The 22,706-nt window shown below is 41.0% G+C and overlaps 1 protein-coding gene across 1 annotated transcript in view; it reads left to right on the top strand.

Moving 5' to 3' along the window:
- PNPLA4 (patatin like phospholipase domain containing 4) overlaps positions 1 to 21,378 on the top strand; it is a 78,756-nt gene extending 57,378 nt beyond the window's left edge. Inside the window, exon 7 of the mRNA XM_032620574.1 lies at positions 19,941 to 21,378. Within this exon, the coding sequence (XP_032476465.1) occupies positions 19,941 to 20,012 (72 nt within the window). The 3' untranslated portion in view covers positions 20,013 to 21,378. The remainder of the gene's footprint in view (positions 1 to 19,940) is intronic.
- The last annotated feature ends 1,328 nt before the right edge of the window (positions 21,379 to 22,706 follow it).

Raw genomic sequence — 22,706 nt, 5'->3', positions numbered from 1 at the left:
CTTGTTGGTCGCATCATTTGCAAATATTTTTTTCCCACTCTGTAGGTGGTTTTTGTGTTTTGTTTATGGTTTGCTGTGCAAAAGCGTTTAACTTTAATTAGGTCCCTTTTGTTTATTTTTACTCCAGGAGATGGACCCAAAAAGATATTGCTGCAATTTATGTCAAAGAGTGTTCTGCCTATTTTTTCCTCTAGGAGTTTTATAGTATATGGTCTTATATTCATGTCTTTAATTCATTTTAAGTTTATTTTTTGTGTATAGTATTAGAGAATGTTCTGATTTCATTCTTTTCCATGTAGCTGTCCAGCACCATGTATTGAAGAGACTGTCTTTTCTCCACTGTATATTTTTGCCTCCTCTGTTGTAGATTAATTGACCATAGGTATGTGGGTTTATTTCTGGGCTTTCTATCCTGTTCCATTGATCTATATGTCAGTTTTTGTGCCAGTACCATACTGCTTTGGTGACTGTAGCTTTGTAGTATACTCTGAAGTCAGGGAGCCTGATTCTGCCAGCTCTGTTCTTCTTTCTCAAGATTGCTTTGGCTCTTTGGAGTCTTTTGTGTTTCCACACAAATTTAAAAATGTTTTGTTCTAGTTCTGTGGAAAATGCCATTGGTAATTTCATAGGCATTTCATTGAATCTGTAGATTGCCTTGGGTAGTATATTCATTTTGACAATTTGAATTTTCCAATCCAAGGACATGGTATATCTTTCTATCTGTGTCATCTTCGGTTTCTTTCATCAGCATCACATAGTTTTCAGAGTACAGGTCTTTTGCCTCCTTAGGTAAGTTTATTCCTAGGTATTTTCTTTCTGATGCAGTGGTAAATAGGAATGTTTCCTTAATTTCTCTTTCTGATTTTTCATTGTTAGTGTATAACAATGTAATAGATTTTTGTGTATGAATTTTTTATCCTGCAACTTTACCAAATTCATTGATGAGCTCTAGTAGTTTTCTGGTAGTGTCTTTAGGATTTTCCTTGTATAGTATCATGTCATCCGCAAACAGTGACAGTTTTACTTCTTTTCCAAATTGGATTCCTTTTATTTCGTTTTCTTCTGATTGCCATGGCTAGGACTTCTAAAATTATGTTGAATAAAAGTGGCAAGAGTGGACAACCTTGTCTTGTTCCTGATCTTAGAGGAAATGATTTCAGCTTTTTACTGTTGAGTATGATGTTAGCTGTGGGTTTGTCATATATGGCTTTTATTATGTTGAGGTAGTTTCCCTCTATGCCAACTTTCTGGAGAATTTTTATCATAAATGAATGTTGAAGTTTATCAAAAGCTTTTTCTGCTTCTATTGAGGATCACATGGCTTTTATTTTTCAATTTGTTAATGTGGTGTATCACACTGATTTGCAAATATTGAAAAATGCTTGCATCCCTGGGATAAATCCCACTTGATCAGGGTGTGAAATCCTTTTAATGTACTGTTGGATTCAGTTTGCTAGTTTTTTGTTGAGGATTTTTGCCTGTATGTTCATAAGTGATGTTGGCCTGTAATTTTCTTCTTTGTGACATCTTTATCTAATTTTGGTATCAGGGTGATGGTGGCCTCATAGAATGAGTTTGGAAATATTCCTTCTTCTGCAGTTTTTTGGAAGAGTTTGAGAAGGATGAGTGTTAACTCTTCTATAAATGTTTGATAGAACTCTCCTATGAAGCCATCTGGTCCTGGACTTTTGTTTGCTGGGAGTATTTAAATCACAGATTCAATTTCAGTTCTTGTAATTGGTCTGTTCATATTTTTCTTTTCTTCCTGGTTTTTTTTTTTTGAAGATTGAACCTTTCTCAGAATTTGCCCATTGCTTCTAGGTTGTCCATTTTAGTGGCATACCGTTGCTTGTAGTAGTTTCTTATGGTCCTTTGTATTTCTGTGGTGTCAGTTGTAACTTCTCCTTTTTCACTCCTAATTTTATTGATTTGGGCCCTCTCCCTTTTTTTCCTGATGAGTCTGGCTAAAGGTTTATCAATTTTGTTTATCTTTTCAAAGAACCAGCCTTTACTTTCATTGATTTTTTTCTATTGTTTTCTTAGTCTCTATTTCATTTATTTTTGCTCTGATCTTATGATTTCTTTCTTTCTACTAACTTTGGGTTTTGTTTATTCTTCTTTCTCTAGTTGCTTTAGGTGTAGGGTTAGGTTGTTTGAGATTTTGCTTGTTTCCTGAGGTAACCTTGTATTGCTATAAACTTTCCTCTTAGAACTGCTTTTGCTCACACGTTTTGATTAAAGAGGACAAAAGAAGAAAGGAAGAAAACAGAACTACAAAAACAAATATAGGAAATTCCCTGGCAGTCAAGTGGTTAGGACTTGACACTTTCACTGCCATCAGCTGTGGTATGATATCCTGGTCAGGGAACTAAGATCCCAAAAGCCGAGTGGCGCAGCCGAAACAAAAACAAACAAACAGAAAAACAAATCCAAACAATCAGCAAAAAAGGATAAGTAATTTCTTAGTGTCTTTTGTCTGATTTTCTAAGGAAGCATTAGGGATGTTTCTTATTTAAGGGAAGCCAAATAAAGAGATAATTTTTAGGACAATTAATTATCAAAACTTTTTGTTGCACATGAGGGAACCCCGGTTCCAATGACCTTCAGCCAAAGACGGTTAAAAGAAAGGAGGAGGAATCACTGGAACATATGGCACACAGACCAGGATCTATCTGGAACACACAACTGCCCAGGTGAAATCACCAGGTAGTCACTATATTTAGTACCGGTTCTCCCCAGAAGGTGAGAAAAGTGGCTGCTCTCTGAGCAAAACTTGTATTTTACCATATTAGTGGCCACAGGGCATAAGGAGAATATTGTTTTTAATAGACTTAATAGAAAATTCCAAGAGGCAATTCTGATGGGGTGTGATTGGGTCACATGCCATCTCTGATGTCCTGTGGGCTTGGGGCTGGATATTCTGACACTTCAGGCTTTGAGGCCATGTTCACCTTTTTGGCATGAGGCTCAAACACTATGGAAAGAGGTAAATACTGAAATATTTTCATTACTGGCTTTTTATAAAGAATAAAATTGATGTTTGCTCAGTAATGCTGTTAAAAGAATCTCTTCCTCCAGGGAAGCCAGAGTTGTACATTTTCATCATATGAGTAGTCAAGTGTGTTGAATTCAACAGAGAAGGTCATTTAAAATACAGATGGGAAAGCCACCGGATGTGACATCATAGAGACAGACTAGTGGTGAGAGCCTGTTTTGTTGGAGGGATGGGCTCTGGAAAATAATAGCAATGAGTTGAAGAGTGAAAAGAGATGAAAGTATGAAAACAAAGTTCTAATCTTCATTGTGAAATGACAGCTTGTGGGAAAAAACCCAATATGTCTTTGAGTAATGATGCTTTAGGCTCCTGCATTTCAAACTGTGGTCCTGGGCGTTGCTTAGCAACTTGTTAGAAATGTAGAATTTCAAGGTTCATCCCCAACCTCACAAACAAGAGTCTGCATTTGAACTACATTCCCAAGAGATTCATTGAGTCTTGAGAAATGCTTCTTAGATGGTGCATTCCACAGTGATTGGAATAAGAAATTGTTCTGCGAGGGTAGTAAATGGCAGGTTATACTGTGCTGCTATATTTTATAGACTGATTTTTCCAAGGTGCTTGTTATTAAAGAGATGGAGAGAGGAGAGTAAACTTGAAAGTTAGATGTGTGGATAGATGTTATTTTTGGTCGGGGTCAGTAAGGAAATTGGGAAAGAAGTATCTGGCATCTTTGTCAGCACATGAGCAAGATCCTGTGGATGGAGGAAAGGAAGAGAACACCAAGAGTGTCCATTTATTGAGCAAGTTTCTGGTGAAAGTTGGAACAGGCTGAGTCGAAGGCACTGGTGCAAGACTGAGAAGGAGCTCCTTTAGAGAATCAAGATCTCAGGCAGGGAGACATGGACTAGAACAGATTGGTTGGGTAGAAAAGAGAGAGTGAACAGGGTGTTGGCTTTCATTTCAGAACAAAAGACAAAGCATCTAAGTGTAGAACAGCTATGTAAAAACAAAAAAAAACAAAATGTGTGCCTGCCAGACTAGCCAAGATCATTTATTTTGACTATTCATGAAACCAGTAAGTTGCTTTGTACCACAATTAAAGAGCCAACACGTGCAAACAGAATAAGGACTCTGATGGTGGGGAATTGGAGATAGGAGAGTGGAAGGTCATGATGTGAAGGATCCTAGGATGCTAAGAAAGCACTCTGGTGCCAGAGCTGCCCTGGATACGGATGGATGGAATAACTGATTGGGAGAAATGGGGTGTGGGTCTGGGAGAGAAACATGGAAATACCACAACCGCAGGATGTATTCCTTCTGATGTGAAAGTCCATAAAACATTCTGTACATAGAACTGTAGTGTTGGTGAGCCAGATTCTAAACTCATTAGAGAAAACTGCTTTACCTTTGACATTAATAGAAAATGAATATCCAAATTCCATGACCATTTGAGGAAAAAGTCTATTAATAGGTGATAGGATGTTTCTGCAGTAACTTATTTTAATGATTAGTAATGACAGTATTCATCTTTCTACCACCAATGGTAGAATCACGTTAGCAGTTTACTTAATAATTTAAAGTTTAAGACTTTACAAAATAGTTTGTGTTATATTTTTATTGTACCCAAATTTTGCAAAAATCAGTTTCCTGATTTTAAACTGAATTTAAATTGTAAACTGATTTTTCTGATTTTAAATTCTGTTAAATTAATTTTTTAAAATTTATTTATTTATTTATGGCTGTGTTGGGTCTTTGTCGCTGTGCCCAGGCTTTCCCTAGTTGCCATGAGTGGGGGCTACTCTTTGTCGTGGTGTGCGGGCTTCTCATTGCAGTGGCTTCTCTTGTTGCGGAGCACGGCCTCTAGGCACATTGGCTTCAGTAGTTTTGGCTCACGGGCTCTAGAATGCAGGCTCAGTAGTTGTGGCTCACGGGCTTAGTTGTTAAGCGGCATGTGGGATCTTCCCAGACCAGGGCTCGAACGTGTGTCCGCTGCATTGGCAGGCGGGTTCTTAACCACTGCGCCACCAGGGAAGCCCTTAAATTAGTTTTAATGTTTCAGAATGTTTCCTAGTGAATTCACTCTTCTGCTACTCCACTGTCATAACAGTTTTGTTCCCTTCTTCATCTGCTTAGATATCATGCTTCCCCCAGTCCTTCTCAGAATCAGCCTGTATCCTCACCTTCCACACCATGAGGAAATAAAATGCATCTGATGGGAACTCCATCCCCTTCTCGTAGTCAATCTATTAAATCTTCCTGTACTCACTCCTATTTTCCTTTCCTTCCCTCTTACTAAAATGGAGAGAATGTCTCTCCCTGCCTCCTAAAGCAAAATTTGTGCATTTAGTTTGTTGCCCCACACCTCTTACCCTTTCAGGGAGCTCTTTCTATCCTTCACCTACTCTCTCCTGCATCATCAACCTCTCCCCTTCTCTTTCATACTTTCCATCACCACCAGGCTTCAGTATCTCTCACATGACAAGTGAAAAAAAGTTCTCCAGGGCCCCACTCGCCTTTGAGGCACCACCATTTCTCTGTACTCCTATTCAGAGCCAGACTCGTCCCACCTCCATTGCTTACTTTCCATAAACCCTAGTCTGGCGTGTGCACTGTCCCTCCATCAAAACTACTCCTGCCAAGTGGAAAGGTGTAAGGAGACAAACCCAGGGGCGTTTTCATTGTTGATTTTGCTTGATGTCCTGGCAGTATTCCACATGCTCTCCCCAAACATGCATGCTCTCCTATGGTTTTCCTCCTATGTCCCTAGATGATGTTCTTAGCATCCTGTGTTAGCTTTTTGTTTCCTTCAACACAACCTCTTAATGTTGGGGCATCTCAGATCATCTTGCTAGCCCTTAGCCTTTCCCACTCACTCTTAGTAGGTTAGTGGAACTACAGATGTGATCAGTTGACGACACCCAAGCTCTAGCTCTGGTCCAGACTTGCCATTATCTGACCCCTAGCCCCATTTATCCAACTGCCTATTGAATATGCCTCAATGTGGCGGTCTCTGACACAGCTTAAACTTACCTTTATCCCCACCATGGCTTTGAAACCCTCAGTTATGTTTTTCTTTTTCAAGTCGCACCCACCTTCCATCCAGATGTAGGATTAAGCATATATAGTCTTCAATTTTACTTATTGTCCTTTGACTTTTCGTTTTTTCATCTTATTCTTTCAAATGCTGAATTATACCACCTACTTTCCTTTCGACAGTGAACATCTGTGTTACGAATTAATTCTATTAATAACCAACAAATACTTTCATGGAGTAATCTTGTTTGTGTCCTGTTACCTAATATAAATATTTTTAGATCACATATTTTCAATTAGTGATGATATCCTCTGCATTTACAGGATCTACTGACCATATTCCAGAGGACATTGTATCCTTAGTTTTATGTCCTTTACCAACATGTATTTCCAGAGTTTAGTTTTAATCTTATCCATTTCTACTAGCTGTAAACCATGTGAGATATTACTGCGTCCGTCCTTTTTAATTTTGATAGACCACTGTTTTTACTTTGATACCTAATTTACCTGTATAGCGTTCTTCTAAATATCCATATTTTATAATCAATAAAGCAAAAGCTTATTAAACAGATTAGATTTCTATCAGCACTTAAATGTCGATTGCACACCTGATCAATTTTTCTCTAGTTCAAACCACAGTCTGCTGTGTCTGATTTTCTTAAATGCTTTAAGTGCTGTATGAAGCAGACACAATACACACATACTATTAAACTTGCTGAAAATTGGATTGGTTCACTTAGGCTAATCAGGTCAAAAGTGCTAATAGATTTAAGGGTGTTTCTTTACTTTTATATTCTTACTCCCTCTTACTCATTTTTAGGGTTGTCTCTCTTGTTTTCATCAGTTTCACCAACTGTACACGTGTCCAGTGTTTCAATAATCCTACACACTCTAAAGATGAGCATTCTAGCTGCCCACAGTTGAAAGATCTGATTTATCAACCAGTTTATTCCTGGTGTAGGTCATGAGGATTGTTTGCGTCTTCCAAGGTGATTTTACCTGACTTCCTGACTCAACAAGAGAGGCCCTCCTTTTAGAGGTCACTATTGTCCTTTATATAAGGAACTGTCCAAATCACTGTTCCCAATAGTTGGTCAGTTGTATTTTCTGGTAACCCCAGCTTTTATCCCAAGCTGTCACTTGATCTGGACATCTCAGCTCTTTAGTACAATTCATTAACACCTTAATTTAGTACCACTTTCCCTTCATTATACAAACTGGAGTAAGCCTTCTTTGCCATTGCTTGCTCTGAGGGGGACCTAGTCAAGCCCATTTACGTCGGAAAGTTTAGGTCAGTGGTGCTCTTCGAAATTACTGTTCTCTCCCATCTGCAATTTAGTCCTGGGTATTGACTTCTGTGATTACTGACCATTATTATGATGAGATTATCATCCTTGGTGTTTGGTCCCTTAGACTAGTACATGCTTACAGTTATCCCTGATGCACACATACGGAACACATGTCCTGCACCGTTTAAGCTGACGTACTGCCAGTTCTGTCCCCAGGAGTCTGTCCAAATTCTTGGATGGTGGTAAGAAATAAATTATGAAGTTGCTTTTCACTGCCATCTGCCTAGCTCGAGAAACAGTATCTGAACACCCTCACAGACTATCACCAGCTGCGACTTTAGAACCAGACTGGTCCCTTAGAAATAAAAACAGGTGTTTTACATCCCATAAATATAGTTACACAGATGGAATGTTTAGGGTAGAGAAAAATACTCCTTACCTACTTATTTTAGTTCCCATTATTTTTCTTGTTCTTCCTGAATAATCTATGACCATCAGTAGAAGGTTGTTTTTGGGAGAACAGGCATGAAAAAGGGAAACAAATTTTTATTTATGGCTTATGAAAATGTAGAAAATCGATGAATACAGAATGATACAAAGCAGAATTGATGGCTATAGAATAATGCAAGGTACTGAATTACTACACATAGGTATTGACACCTGTAGTACCCTTAGTTTTGTACTGGCTAATGTCTTTTGACCGTGGTGGTGTTTTTATAAACGATGTATCTTCATACTCTTGATGAATACTCTTAAAGTTCTGTTCACGTTCTGTACATTTTCCATATCTTTTTACCTCTTATAACACCAGATAATCTGCAACAATATTCATAAAAATACTGTAGTCCTAAAATTTTGCAGAGGTAAACGTCACTTATTTTTATATCCCCCTTCTACATGCAAAGCATTTCCAAACTGTTATCACGTGGGCTGAAGTATTTCCCCCCTCAGGGTTATTTTGAAGATAGAGAAGTTTCCGAGCCTGACAACATGCGACATGTTAGTTTCAGGTGCGTTTACTTCCTTCACACAAGTCAGAAGACTTAGTAAAAAAAAAAAAATACGGGAGAAGCTTTGAGGCTCTCAAGCTACAAGTTTTGCAGTGGATAGCTGCCTTCTACACAATGGATTCTGAGGGTTTTTAGAATGTTCACATCTGACAGAAAACCTTACTTGAAAATAATCCTGGTGTTTTCATTCAGAATGGTATAGGCACATTGGAAAACAAGTGTATGTACATTAAAAAACAAAGTCTTCAAATATCTCCAATATGCATATATTAGGAATATTCATTATTATCTGTTAGGCATATGATTGTTTCTTTGAGTGCAGAAACATGGACACAAAAGTACATCTTTATTTTTTTAGCACAAAAATAGATTTGGTTCATACTTTCTATAGAATGTATATTCTCCTGCAACTTTAATTTTTTTCCCTGTTCAGTACCCTTTCAAAGAAATCTTTAAGTTTTATACTTAGTTTACAACGTGTTAATTTTTGCTCTACAGCCTAGTGATTCAGTTATATACATACATTCTTTTTCATATTCTTTTCCGTTATGATTTATTACAGGATACTGAATATAGTTCCCTGTTCTATACAGTAGGATCTTGTTGCTTGTCCATTCTGTATATACTGGCTTGCATCTGCTAATCCCACACTCCCAGTCCTTCCCTGCCCCCCTCCCCCTGACAACCACAAGTCTGTTCTCTATGTCTGTGAGTCTGTTTCTGTGTTGTAGATGAGTTCATTTGTGTCATATTTTGGACTCCACATATAAGTAACATCATATGGTATTTGTTTCTTTCTGACTTAGTTCGCTTACTATGATAATCCCTAGGTCCATCCATGTTGATGCAAATGGCATTAATTCATTCTTTTTTATAGCTGAGTAATATTCCATTGCATATAGGTACCACATCTTCTTTATCCATGGATCCATTGATGGACCTTTAGGTTGCTTCCATGTCCTGGCTATTGTGAATAGGGCTGCTATGAACATAGGGGTGCATTTATCTTTTTGAATTAGAGTATTGTCTGGATATATGCCCAGGAGTGAGATTGCTGGATGATATGGTAGTTTTATTTTTAGCTTTTTTGAGGAACCTCCATACTGTTCTCCATAGTGGCTGCACCAACTTACATTCCCACCAACACTGCACGAGGGTTCCCTTTTCTGCACACCCTCTCCAGCATTTGTTATTTGTAGACTTTTTGATAATGGCCATTGTGACTGGTGTGAGGTGATAACCTCGTCGTAGTTTGCTTTGATTTGCATTTCTCTAATAATTAGCGATGTTCAGCATCTTTTCATGTGCCTCTTGGCCATCCGTATGTGTTCTCTAGAGAAATGTCTATTTAGGTCTTCCGCGCATTTTTTGATTGGGTTGTTTTTGTTGCTGTTAAAGAAATAATTCTTTTGAATTAACTTGTTAGTTTTAAGTTGCCGTTGTCTGCGTACCCGGACACTGACACTATCATCTCCTACTCGTGGTCCCTTAGAGTCTCTTCAGTCTTTATGCATCTATCACTGCATTCTGCAAATATTTCCATTGGAGAAACCACTACGGGAAGAAGTGCTGGCTCGAAGGGAATACATAATTGAAACTCTGAAAAGTTCTAGGCAAATTCCCCTTCAAAGAAGGTGGTAGGAAGACACACGCTCTAAACAGCTTCTGAGAGCATTTTGCTCCCCACCTTTATTAACAATGGATAGTATCAATCTTTTCAAATTTTGGTGATCATGTAGACCAAAGTAAATGGGATGTGCACCTTGTTTTAATAGAGAGAACATATTAATCTTCTGTTGGGTCTGTGGGATCCACTTTGTCCATATTCAGAAACTCACGCAGTAAGAACACCATGTGTTCTCTTGGAATTCCTTAGTAATGTGTTTCTTTGCTTCTTGGTCCTGGTGGGGGAGGTCAGGCATTATTGCTTTATTCCATTATTCCTATTATTCCTTTTCCTATTTCCATCGAGAACAAATCCTCTGCTCCGTGGTTTAAAAGGGATGCCTGCCGGGGACAGACTTGCACTACCTCTTTCTTACTCCTCCTTTCACATCTGTCTCAGACAACTTTTCTCCAAGGTGATCCCCATGTAGAGGACGTTTGGCGTGGCCCTGGGTTCAGACTCTCATTCATTCCCTTTCTCTCTCAGAAGCTCACCCTTGCCTTCAGAGAGAGGCCAGCTCACTCCCTGCCAGCTCCCCCTGCCAAGTCCACACACAGGAGGCCCACCTCCTTCTGGTTCTCTTCTTTGCGTGAAAGACGTCACAAAGACTATGATCTTGCATGTGTCCAGCTTTGGCAGCTACGTTTGGAACTTGCTCTGCTGGCTCCGGTTTTTCCAAAGGCGGGTTCTAACGTTGGAATGGGGTCGGGGTGGCTTGGGAGGTGAGAAGATTCTTCAAGGCTAATTCATCCTCAAATACATAAGACATCCTACAATTTGGAGACACAGACTTCATGCCGAGCCTCACATGAGTTCCTTTGTGTGAGCTTTAGCATACGTCTCCTGTCCTCTTAAATACTAACACCCCCTGGTCCTCAAAGTATTTGAGCCAAATATTGTGCTCATACACGATGAATCTGATTTGTGAAATTTTACCATATTGGATTTCTTTGTACCCAAAGGGTATCCAACTGGAGGACAGTTGCTACATTGATTCAGATTGTGTATATATAACCAAAAATCATAAGCATGATGTGATATTTGAATTAATATTTCTAATTTTAGATATATTTCTAACATGAGATCAGAAAGAATACTTTTTTACATGACAAAGGGAATTTGCCAGTTTCCCAAAAGGTGCCTAAAATCTGAAGACAACCTTTTTTTTTTTTTTTTTTTTTTTTGGGTACGTGGGCCTCTCACTGCTGTGGCCTCTCCCGTTGCGGCGCACAGGCTCAGCAGCCACGGCTCACGGGCCCAGCCGCTCCGCGGCATGCGGGATCCTCCCGGACCGGGGCACGAACCTGTGTCCCCTGCAGCGGCAGGTGGACTCCCAACCACTGCGCCACCAGGGAAGCCCTGAAGACAACCTTTTGATAAGAAAGTTAAATTTCTGTGTAAACAGATATTTCTCCTGGAGCTGGCTCATCTCACAGTAAGTGTGCTATGCATTCTACATAACACTAAAACATCTCTATCATTCAGAAGGAAGGCGATGTATATATGTCATATTTTTACAAACAGGCTCTGTCAATATGTGTTTAAGTACTAATCAGTCAACATTATACAAATCATCAGCCTAACAATTTGATATTTGTTTAGGGTTCCTGTAAAATTACAGAAAATTATGAACAGAATTGGAAAGCAGTGCCATGCCCAAGAAGATAATAAATCCAGTTTCTCTGCTAATTTAAATCTTATTCCAAGTGCAGGTAGGATCTGAAGAGGAAGAAATGCAAGTGAGATGTTCATAGAACATTCCAGTATTCATTCATTCACTATACATTGATTCCATGCCGAGGTCACAGTGTATCTCCAAGTACAACATATAAGCATGTGGAATACTTTTTGGATGCAAAATTTAAGACCGGGTGGAAAAAGTTTGAGGAACCAAGGTAACAAGTAAATCACTGACATCTCAGATGGTTACAATCTTTCATTAAAATAAAACAAGCCACCTTACTGCCTGCAGGGCATGTTAATGCTATTAACGTAGAAATAAGGGGAATTCTGTTATTGATTACCATTTTCCATCTCTTGCTCATGCGATCTGTTCTTCCTTGGGCTTCAAGTTAATGCTTAGAAGTTGCATCCTTTATGGTAAAGGAGGGCCGTAATTTTCCTGTCTTTTCCTTGAGCCAGGTGTTCTTGGTCTTTCTGAGTTTAAGACTTGCAGTTATTACGCTTCGTCTGCTGGTTCCTACTACTGTCCCAGAAGAAATCTGTGCGTGCTTAAAATGGACAAACAACCAAGTGCAGACTGTTTTTAACCGACTCAGCCTGCAATTCCAATTTGTCTGATAGCCTTGGCTCTGCCCATGCTAATTTTGTGCTGACACACACATGCTCGGTTCCCCTTATTTGTGGGGTTCTTTTTTGGCCACTTGGCTTGTGGGATTTTAGTTCCCCGACCAGGGAATGAACCTGCACCCTCGGCAGTGAAAGCGCGGAGTCCTAAGCACTGGACTGCCAGGGAAGTCCCTCGGTCCCCCTTATTTGGATGTGAGCGTTCTCCCTCCTAACAGACACAGGAAGACAGTTAAAAGACCTGGATTTGCTTTCTCTCAGCATCTCCTTTCCCCAAGGTCTCTTCTAAAAGTCCACTTGTATTTAGGCTTCTTTTCTTTTTTTTCCCCCTTATACCCCTCCTCAGGATTTTTAAGCACCTGGTTTGCTTGCCTGTTAATGGGGTTAATGCCTAATTAACCCTGGTAAGAGTGACACTCACCTGCATTGACACTTTCCTCATTGTTAAAAAGGCATACAGAGATTAATTCATATGGGCTAGAATAGTTTTCCAAAAAAAGGGTAGCTTCAAATGAAGGATGGGTCACTCCATGTGCAGTATGCACTGTGCCACGTGTAGCAGGGTGAGAAGGGGTACCCAAATGGTGGTACACAGCTCCAGTATTCAAGGAGATGATGGCTACATTACAAAGAACCCTGGGATACCAGTTGGCATGTAGAAGATAAGTCTTGAGAAAAGAAAGCAGCGAGAACTTGTGTGTGTGTGTGTGTGTGTAGGAATGTTTTGTGGGCTAGCCTGGCTGGTGAAGTAGTAGGGAAGGAGAAGAAGCAAGAGGACCTCTCTGGGCAGAAGGAACAGGTTGTACAAAGATATCTGGAAGCAGAGCCCACGCTAATGTGTAATTCATTTATCTGAAGCGTCTTCTAAATACAGGATGGTGAACCGCAGGAGATAAGACTAGGGCATGTTCTGGAAATAAACTTGTGCTGGCCTGGCCGGCCTGAGGAGCGTGTGATGGCTCCCTGAACAGTGGAAAGACATCGATGATTCTTGAGTGTGGAAGGAGGAAGGCATCACAGTTACATTTCAGGAGGGTAAGTCTGAAATCACTGAGTGGGAACGAAACAAGACTTCAGGAACCAGTTGTAGGGATGATTATAATTCCGTGAGAGGATTTGAGGGTCTGAATTAAAGTAATGGTGGAGAACAGATATCACTGAATGTCCTTTTAAAGGCTTCTTAGGAGCATGCAAGAGCTGTAATGACCCTATGGATCCATCCACAGAGGGATGGATAAAGAAGATGTGGTATATATATATGCACAATGGAATACTACCCAGCCATGAAAAAGAACGAAATAACGCCATTTGCCGGAACACGGATTGACCTTGAGATTATCATACTAAGTGAAGTAAGCCAGAGAAAGACAAGTATCTCATGATATCACTTACATGCAGAATCTAAGAAAAATGATACAAATGAACTTATTTACAAAACAGAAACAGACTCACAGACATAGAAAACAAACTTATGGTTACCAAAGGGGAAGAGGTGGGGAGGGGTAAATTAGCAGTTTGGGATTAACAAATATACACTATTATATATAAAATAGTCAACAAGGACTTACTGTGTAGCACAGGGAACTCCACTCAATACTCTGTAATAACCTATATATGGGAAAAAATTCTGAAAAACAATTGATACATGTATATGTATAACTAAATCACTGTACACCTGAAATTAACAAAACATTGTAAATCAAGTGTACTCCATTATAAAATAAAACTTTTTTCTAATAACTAAAAAAAAAAAAAAAAAAAAGACTCTGGAATTGCCAGACTAGTCATTTTGGGGAAGAGCCAAAACCCAGAGAAATCAGGTGAGTGTTGGAGCTTTGAAGCTGCTTTGGCTCAAGTGATGATGGGCTGTGGCCACTCATTTGGGTTTGGGTTTCAGTGGCGCCTTCACCCTACCCTTGGGGCCTGGAGTCTCTAAGTTTGAGCCTAAGGTAGATGCAAATCAGAACTGAACCAGCCAAACCCCACTCCAACCTCAGCACCGCACAGAAGGCTGCTTTGGACCAGAGCAGAGGAAAAGAGGAGGACACAATAAACAACAACAGCCATGCGTCTTTGGGAAATGGGTCTAGGTGGGGTAGATTTGCTTTTGTACAAATGCAAAGTGGGTACTGTTGGCACCCGGCTGAAAATAACCCAGTTGGGAGCTAGGGGAGAAAGGTTATATTTAGGCTGTGTTGCCATGGATAGAACTGTGGGAGGGGTGAGATTTCTGAAGGAGTGGGGCGGACGCACTCACCAGGAGAGGACCAGACCCAAAGATGCAACAGGAGGGGCAGAGATGAAGGATAAGGAGACAGGGCGTGTCACCTTCTCCCAGAACCAGGTTCACGTGCAAGGGGTGTATTCAAGTGAAGTGCCCTCAGGAGGAACCAAGAGTGGACAGAGGGAGACCGGGAGGGCAAGGAGTCAGGTAGCTCTGTTAACTACCGGTGGAGCTGTCGGAAGGAGCCCGCCACTGCTGGGGCACAGGCAGAGAGCCCGGCTGCAAGGATCCGGGGAGTTCAGCAATGTCAGCTTTACCATAAGAGAGGCAGCAGGAAAGTCACTCAGGCTCATGCGGTTCCCATCGAGGAGGGAACAGAGAAGCAGCTGAACCCTCGGAGGCCAGGCGGAGACCAAGAAGTCCAGGAGGAGTGCAGGTCCACAAGTGACCCCAGAGAGCCATTTCAGGAAAGCCGTGGGACAAGGAAGAGGGTTTTAAAGGAGGAGAAATGAAAGGGTAAGAATTGAATAGATAGATACAGCAAGAGGAAACTCCCACTTGGGTTGTTCAGCCATGAAATACGGTGGCAGGAAGTTCTGTCTTGAGGGGATATTTTGGGAAGCACTGTTGTCCCCGAAGTGCAGCTGAATACATGTATAGTCAAAGAAGACATAATCACTTACATTTGTAGAAAGCTACCATCACATTGCGAGTGGAAATCATTCTTATTACGTGGCATTCCGTAAGAGCTCATCACGTCTTGTCCGCTCCAGGAGCTGGGGTACTGGCACCATGCAGAGGAAGCATACTTCTGTTCTGGGGAATTCTGTCTGAAAAATTCCGGGGAGGGCTCTTTACACTCAGAACGTTGTGGAGTCCATAAAACAACGACAGGAAATGACTCTGCACATACTTTGGATTTGCAACTGGGTTATCTGTACTTTTAACTTCAGCATAAAATCCATGAACGATCTAAGATTTTTATGTTTACAGAGTATATTCTGTTCTCCCATTATCTTCCTTTCTCCCTCCATCCCTATTTCCATTCTCCCTCGTTCCAGAACAACGGGAACAAGTTACCCCTGGGTCCCCAAAGGCAACCCCAAAGACAGTGTGTGTGTCTCTGAGCCCACAATGAGCTGGAAGGGAGACGGCCCAGCCTGCAGCGGCTGCAACGTGCCTACTGGCCACTGCAGCCCAAGACGTTCCTCACTTCATGGCTCTACTACAACTGGATGAAATCTTCAGAGAAAATAAGCACGAAACCCCCAAAACTAGACACCCGAGAGTCTTAGAACACACTTACGTGAGAGCCCCTCACGGCCCTCTGAGGCAGCCGGACTCTGAGCCCCCATGTCTGCATGCAGGGTGGAGCCCTGGCACCCAGGAAGGCTGAATTCCTGCTTCACCCCTGCTCTCCGGCAATGGGGAGTTTCTCTGCTGCTGGGAACCCCCAGCAGTAGCTGCCTTCTGTTTCCAAACCTGCCAGCCCTTACTGCACCGTCTCACGGATAACCACGTTAGATCTCAGATACTGCTGGGGCTTCTGCTCCTGGCCCTTGAGCTTTGCAACGGCTAGCTTCCGACTGAGGTTAGCACTCCCGTCCCTACACCCTTGGAGGCTGGATTTAATAACGGTCGTGCCCTCGTTTTGCTCCCACCCTCGACCCTCTGGCTTACCTGGGTAGCGTGTCCCGCAGCTGCCCTCATTCCTCCATTTCCTCTTGAAGCCTGCGAGCTCCTTCACCACGGATGTCTTCCCGTGTGTTAGAACACGTCATTTCAATCCCCAGAACATCCCACTGAAAAGTAAGCAGAGCCTAAAAACAGTTTAAATGTGGGCATTGCTTTTGCCCTTTCGATCGACATCATGCCTCGATTCTGTAGTTTTCCCCAGATTATAAACTGCAAAGCAATCACAGGATCTGTTACGTTTCTTACTTATTTCTCTTGCACACAATGGTCATTAGATGAGTTTCTAACCCAATTCGGAGGCAGGACACTGGGTAAAAGTGAAAGATTTCTATTATTGGTAAAATTAATCCATAAAATTCCATCTGATACAAAGCTGAGTAACTCGCATAGGTTTAAACATATTGTTAATGAAATCGCATGTTTTATCCACCCAGATAAAGCACGAGCAGATTGATTTTGATTTTGTTTCTATCCATTTATTCACAAAGTATTTACTCAAGCTGATAAGCTCTGAGTACGCTAAGCAAGTTGGACAAGCTTCCTGTTCTCAGGGAATTTACATTTTCTGGGAAGTGAGAGTAGGAAGCTTTTGGATGATAAGAAATAAGAGAAAAGGAAAACAACTCCCCCCAAGAGCAGAATCAAAAGAAACAATGTCATCTCTCCAAAACAGTGGTTCGTTCTCACCTGGGGCAGCGTTGCCCACGATGGGACAGTCAACAATGTCTGGGTCGTTGTGGGGGTATCATCTGCAGTGGGGTGGGGTGGGGCTGCTACTGCATCCAGCGGGTGGAGGTCAGGGGTACTGCTCCCCATCCTGCAACGCACAGGGAGGCCCTCCACAAAGAAGTATCTGGACACAAGTGGCGGTGGTGCTGAGGTTAAGAAACCCTGCTCTCACGCTAGAGTTATAATGCACGTATAATTTCCTTTTATGCTTATCTGCTCTCACTGATAGACACGTAAAAGACCTTGTCACTGCTTCGGAATGCCAGTAGTGTTTTTAAGATTAAAAATTGCAATTTTTTTTTCCTCAAAAGGAGTATACCTTTAAGATTTTTTTTTTTCCTTACCGTATATAATAGTCCAGTGCCCTTTCATGAAGTGTGTTCTGGAGCAAGAGATGTGACTTTCAAAATCTCACAGTAATGACCACCACCATCATTTATCTGGAGCTAGACAATCCAAGACTCTAGTTTTTAGAAATGCTCTTGTCAATCTGAATTTGTGACTTCTGAAAGTGGGAGAAACTCTGGGAAGGTTCCAGGCTCTCTACTACATAGGAATCTTTAATCCAGCATAACTGGACCCGCCTATCAGTTGCAGGCGCATCTGTGTAGTCAGATGAGCAAATTATCAGAGCAGGTGCATCAAGAGAAACGTTGCTTTCTTGAAGGTACTGCCAAACATACATTCTGGACTCGTGACTCCCTGCAAAATAGAATTAAATATACTAAATCTTCAGGATATAGACTGCCATTGACTTGTATTCGTTTGTGTTAGATTGCCAGTGAAGTCATGAAATTTACCTAGCACCCCAGAGAGTGTTTCTGTCGTTCAGGGGGTCTCCTTTAAGGCTCCCTCGATTGTATTTACTTCCCTCACCTCCTTCCCTTTCCCCACCAACACCGCCTGCACCCAGCTCCGCAGTTACATCGTCTTTGTCCTCCTAAGCTGCCTTCTTTTTTTCTTTTTTTTTTTTAAACGGACAAGAGGCTGCAGCTAGTGCTATGTCTCAAAAGATCAACTCGTTACAGTGCTGTATATTCATAATGGTTGTACGTTTCCCTCTATCCCTTTTATATCTTTAATTACCTTTAAGCGTTTCAGGAATCCATTATGTATCATAATCAAACACCACCTTCCCTTGTGCATCTATTCCTGTTTTAGATCTAGATTTCTAAAATGACTGTGCTATTTTTATCTGTTTAACTCCATCCTCTCTAGTTTTCCTAGAGGAAGCGGGAGCTTTAAGTGGTTGGTCTGAGAATCCCTGCAAGCCGTACAATGAAGTGTGTTGCCCAGTTAATCATATTTATTCTCTGACAGAAAATAAGAGAGAAGACAGACACAAAAGCCCGGACTTTATAGAAAGACGAACCCAAATTTGAATCCTCTCTTAGCTTGTAAATCACTTAATCTGCTGAACCAAAATGTATTCATCTGTCAAATGAATATAGGACTTATTTTGAAGTTGTTATGAGGATGACAAACATGGGGAAGGATGGCAGCCCAACAAACTTGTTTCCTTCCCTGGAAAAATAATAAATGCAGGCTCCCCTTCAAAGGGGAGCACCAACCAGGGCAGACACGGCTTCCTTTTCCTTTCATCCTAAAATACCTATCAGTGCCTTTGTCGATTTTTCGATCAAAAATGCCATCTGGACATTTGGGGACCAAAATGCCAATCAGCTTTTTCTCTACTGCAGAAATTAATTACCTACGCAGACCTCACTCTTGAAGTCACCTTGACATAAGGAGGATGTCCTTATGTCTCCCTATGGAGAAGAATTGAACCCAAAAACGGTTTAAAATTCCTTTAAGTTTAAGATTTGTAACGGAAGAGGTTTTTGTGAGCTTGCAAAACTCTGAAGCCTTTGTTTTTAAAAGATATATGCAGAGACAAAAGGCAGGAGGAACTGTCACAGGGAGAAGCATCCTTACATACATATAGAAGGAGGAGCCATGTTCAAACTTTACTTCAGGAGGAAGATAGATCTGCCCGTAAAATAGTTCCACTCAGTCGCTGTAAGTTTCATCTTTTTCTTACGTGCCAAGTTTCTTACCGAAGTCAGAGAAACTAAAAGTACATTCCCCCCCTAAAAAAATTCTTAAATTTCACAAGAGGAGATTGCATGTTACCTGTGAATCTCCTTCTGTGACATCTAGGTGGGTACGACCAATACATACTGAGGAAAATGGCCCTGCATACCCTCCTTGACGTTTGCTTTCCTTCTGGAGTCCTGGGTCGTTGTACCAAACTGCATGGTAGCCAACACCAGATGCTAAAACAGAGGCAAAGCCAGGACTCGTATTTGCTCAAGAGAGCACTGTTTCAAAGCTCAGCATCATTGCAACCAATAATATCCTTCCCTATAACGTGAAGGAACAAATCAAGAGAGTTCTGGTCAGTTGTCAGAATTTCAGATCTAGGGCTTCCCTGGTGGCGCAGTGGTTGAGAGTCCGCCTGCCGATGCAGGGGACGCGGGTTCGTGCCCCGGTCCGGGAAGATCCCACATGCCGCGGAGCGGCTGGGCCCGTGAGCCATGGCCGCTGAGCCTGCGCGTCCGGAGCCTGTGCTCCGCAGCGGGAGAGGCCACAGCAGTGACAGGCCCGCGTACCGCAAAAAAATTTCAGATCTAAATAATGGTATTTCATAATATAGCCACAATAGCATGCTAACAGGAAATAAACGTGAGTCTTTATGATATCTTAAAATAATAAAAATAGTTTTGACAGGAACTAACATTTTAAAACAAGAAGACTGGAGATACACAGACAATCGCAGAGAAGGGGGTGGTTTACTAAACCCCACATAAAATGAAATCATTGACAAATGAGAAAATTCAATGATGCCTAAAAGAAGTCATTATCTAGGAGACTTTCTGCTAACTTCAGAAGTGTGCTTCATTTCATTACTACTACGAACTAAAAGAAAATCATAACATAGAAAGCAAAATAATTAAGCTCTTACCCTTGTATTTCAATCTAACTGCAGCATGGATGTGAGCAAGCAGTGACAACAATGACCAGAACACAAAACGTTTCCAGTGAAACTCTCAAACCTTGAGTTTGCAAAACTGGAATCATGTTACCTTTTAAAAAATGGACTGTCTGGGGCTTCCCTGGTGGCGCAGTGGTTGAGAGTCCGCCTGCCGATGCAGGGGACGCGGGTTCGTGCCCCGGTCCGGGAGGATCCTGCGTGCCGTGGAGCGGCTGGGCCCGTGAGCCGTGGCCGCTGGGCCTGAGCTCCGCGGCGGGAGAGGCCACAGCAGTGAGAGGCCTGCATACCACAAAAAAAGAAAAAAAAAAAGGACTGTCTGAACTAAGCATGGAGGGTGTAAAAGAAGTTCCAATAGAGCTGCTTTGTACAAATGGTGACTCCTCCCCAAAGGAGCCATTTCTTGACTTAACCATTACTCTGTGGCTGTGAGAACAGAAGGAGATCAACTCTTGACATCCAGAAGGTCTGCTGGCTTTTAGGCAAATACTGAAATTGTAAGCAAGTGAACCTACTAAGCGCAAATGGATAAACAAGAGAAAGGATAGACACGTACAGAAGCTCTCACAGTTCTGGAGTTTGGTGTCTGTCTTGGGCTTCTCGGGGATGACAATTCACAGGCCAGCAAAGCTGAGGTCCTTTCTGGAGGCCGTATACGAGGACACGTTTCTTGCCTTTTCCAGCTTATACAGGTGGATCACATATTTTGGTTTGGGGCTTCTTCTGTCTTCAGAATGCCAGCAAAGACCCCACAAATCGTGGGTGTCTCCTCTAACACTGACTCTGCCGCCCACCTCCCCGTGGAGGGACTTTCACGATGCCATGGGTCCACCTGCATAATCCACTCTTCCCCCTATTTAAGGTCTGCCCCCTAGCAGCCTTCCTGCCATCCGCAACTGTAATTCCCCTCTGCTGTCCAAGGGAACATATTCCCAGGTTCTGGGAATTAGGACGTGGACTTCTTTGTCGGAAAGGCCATTATTTCTGCCTACAGTAGCAACCATCTAATTCCTTAGATTTCACATATTTGAAACTGAAATGTATAGGGTTTATGTGGTTGATGTTTAAGGAACAAAATGTTTATTTTACTCCTAAAACCCCATGATATTGACGGTCTTAAAACTATGCTCTTGTCACCTGCACATGTATGTATAATTTTGATCTATATTTCCAATAGGATAATGGTTGTTAAATGAATTCTGTGTACCTTTTGCACACTGTACACTTGAAAACATTGCATGCATTTATTTTTAAACCTCTTAGAGTGCAAACACTAATATTTACCAATTTGCCAAGTGAAATAATACATAGATGCAACAAAACGAACCGTGTCATAATACGTAAATGCAACAAAACGAATCTTCTCTACAGTGGAATTATATCAGATAGTAAAATGGAAACCATGATCTCATCAGACACTTGAAAGCGGTGTGAATAAAAAGTATCAATATCTTAACCAAAAAATGTGTGTATCAGTGTTTTTACTTATTCGTTCTCTTTTTTTTAAAAAATGTGAGCTCAGGTTATTCATGAGTATTTTTCACTCTTTTTCATTTTTCTGTATTTTAATAAACTGAGATTGATTTTAAGTAATTCTATCTAGCTTTATCTTTTTTCAAATCTTTTTTGAAATTCATAAAAAATGAATGTTCCAAGTCTTTACCCAATTCATCTGCACAAAAAGAAGGTTTAAAAAACCAGGACTCTTAGACGGATGAAAGCTTGATTTGCTCAAACATTTGATACTAAAACATCTCAAGGACAAAATTCGAAACCACTCATCAATTAAGATAAAATGTCAGTGGAGGTATTATAGTCATGAATATTTATGAGGTGAATGACAAAGCATCCAAATACATTTGAAATGTACTTAACAAAATGTATTTTGAAATGCAAAGATACGGTTTGCATTTCCCAGCCTTTGACAGAATAAGTCAACAGAAATAAATGAAAATGTAGAGAATATGTATACTGTGATCAATAATGTCTGTTAATAGTTACAAATTAAATTGTGAGTCCTAGAAGCAGAGCATGCAAGTGTATGCACACTGAGCCACCAAAGGAATCTTTATGTTAGGTGATAAGGAATTTTATACTAATTTTTCTAAAAAGGAATAATTCTGAAAATATTCTTTGACCTGAACACACACTCACACACAATTTTATAACAATATGGTAATAACAATACTACCGTCACCACAACAGCAGAAGCAGACCCTGGGATATTAGACAACCTGTTTTCACCCAAAACAGAGGAATTTAAATACCCTGAGAGGTATAACCGACCACAATTTGTCCCCTCTACCTACGTCCTATCATATTAGCTTCAGGCATTTTCTTCAAAACACTTACCTGAAATACCTTTTTAAAAGAGACTCCATAGTTTTTAAAAATATCTCCACAGTGTTGCCTTTTTCAGAGTGTCACAGAGTTGGAATCATACAGCATGTAACCTATTCAGATTGGTTTCTTTCACTTAGTGATATGCATTTAAGATTCCTCCATGTCTGTTCTTGGCTTGACAGTTCCCTTCTTTTTAATTGCTGAATAATATCCCATTGTCTGAATGGACCACAGTTGATTTCCCCCGTTCAACTACTGAAGGACATCTTAGTTGCTTCCAAGTTTTGGCAACTGTGAATAAAGCTGCTGCAAGCATCCATTTGCAGTTTTTTTGTATGGACCTAAGTTTTCAGCTCCTTTGGGTAAATACTGAAGAGCACAGTTGCTGGTTCATATGGTAAGAGTAAGTTCTATAAGAAA

This window comes from Phocoena sinus, chromosome X, assembly GCF_008692025.1.
Source record: "Phocoena sinus isolate mPhoSin1 chromosome X, mPhoSin1.pri, whole genome shotgun sequence".
Taxonomy (NCBI): Eukaryota; Metazoa; Chordata; class Mammalia; order Artiodactyla; family Phocoenidae; genus Phocoena; species Phocoena sinus.
The sequence above is the reverse complement of the archived record's forward strand: the minus strand, read 5'-3'. Positions and strand labels throughout refer to the sequence as shown.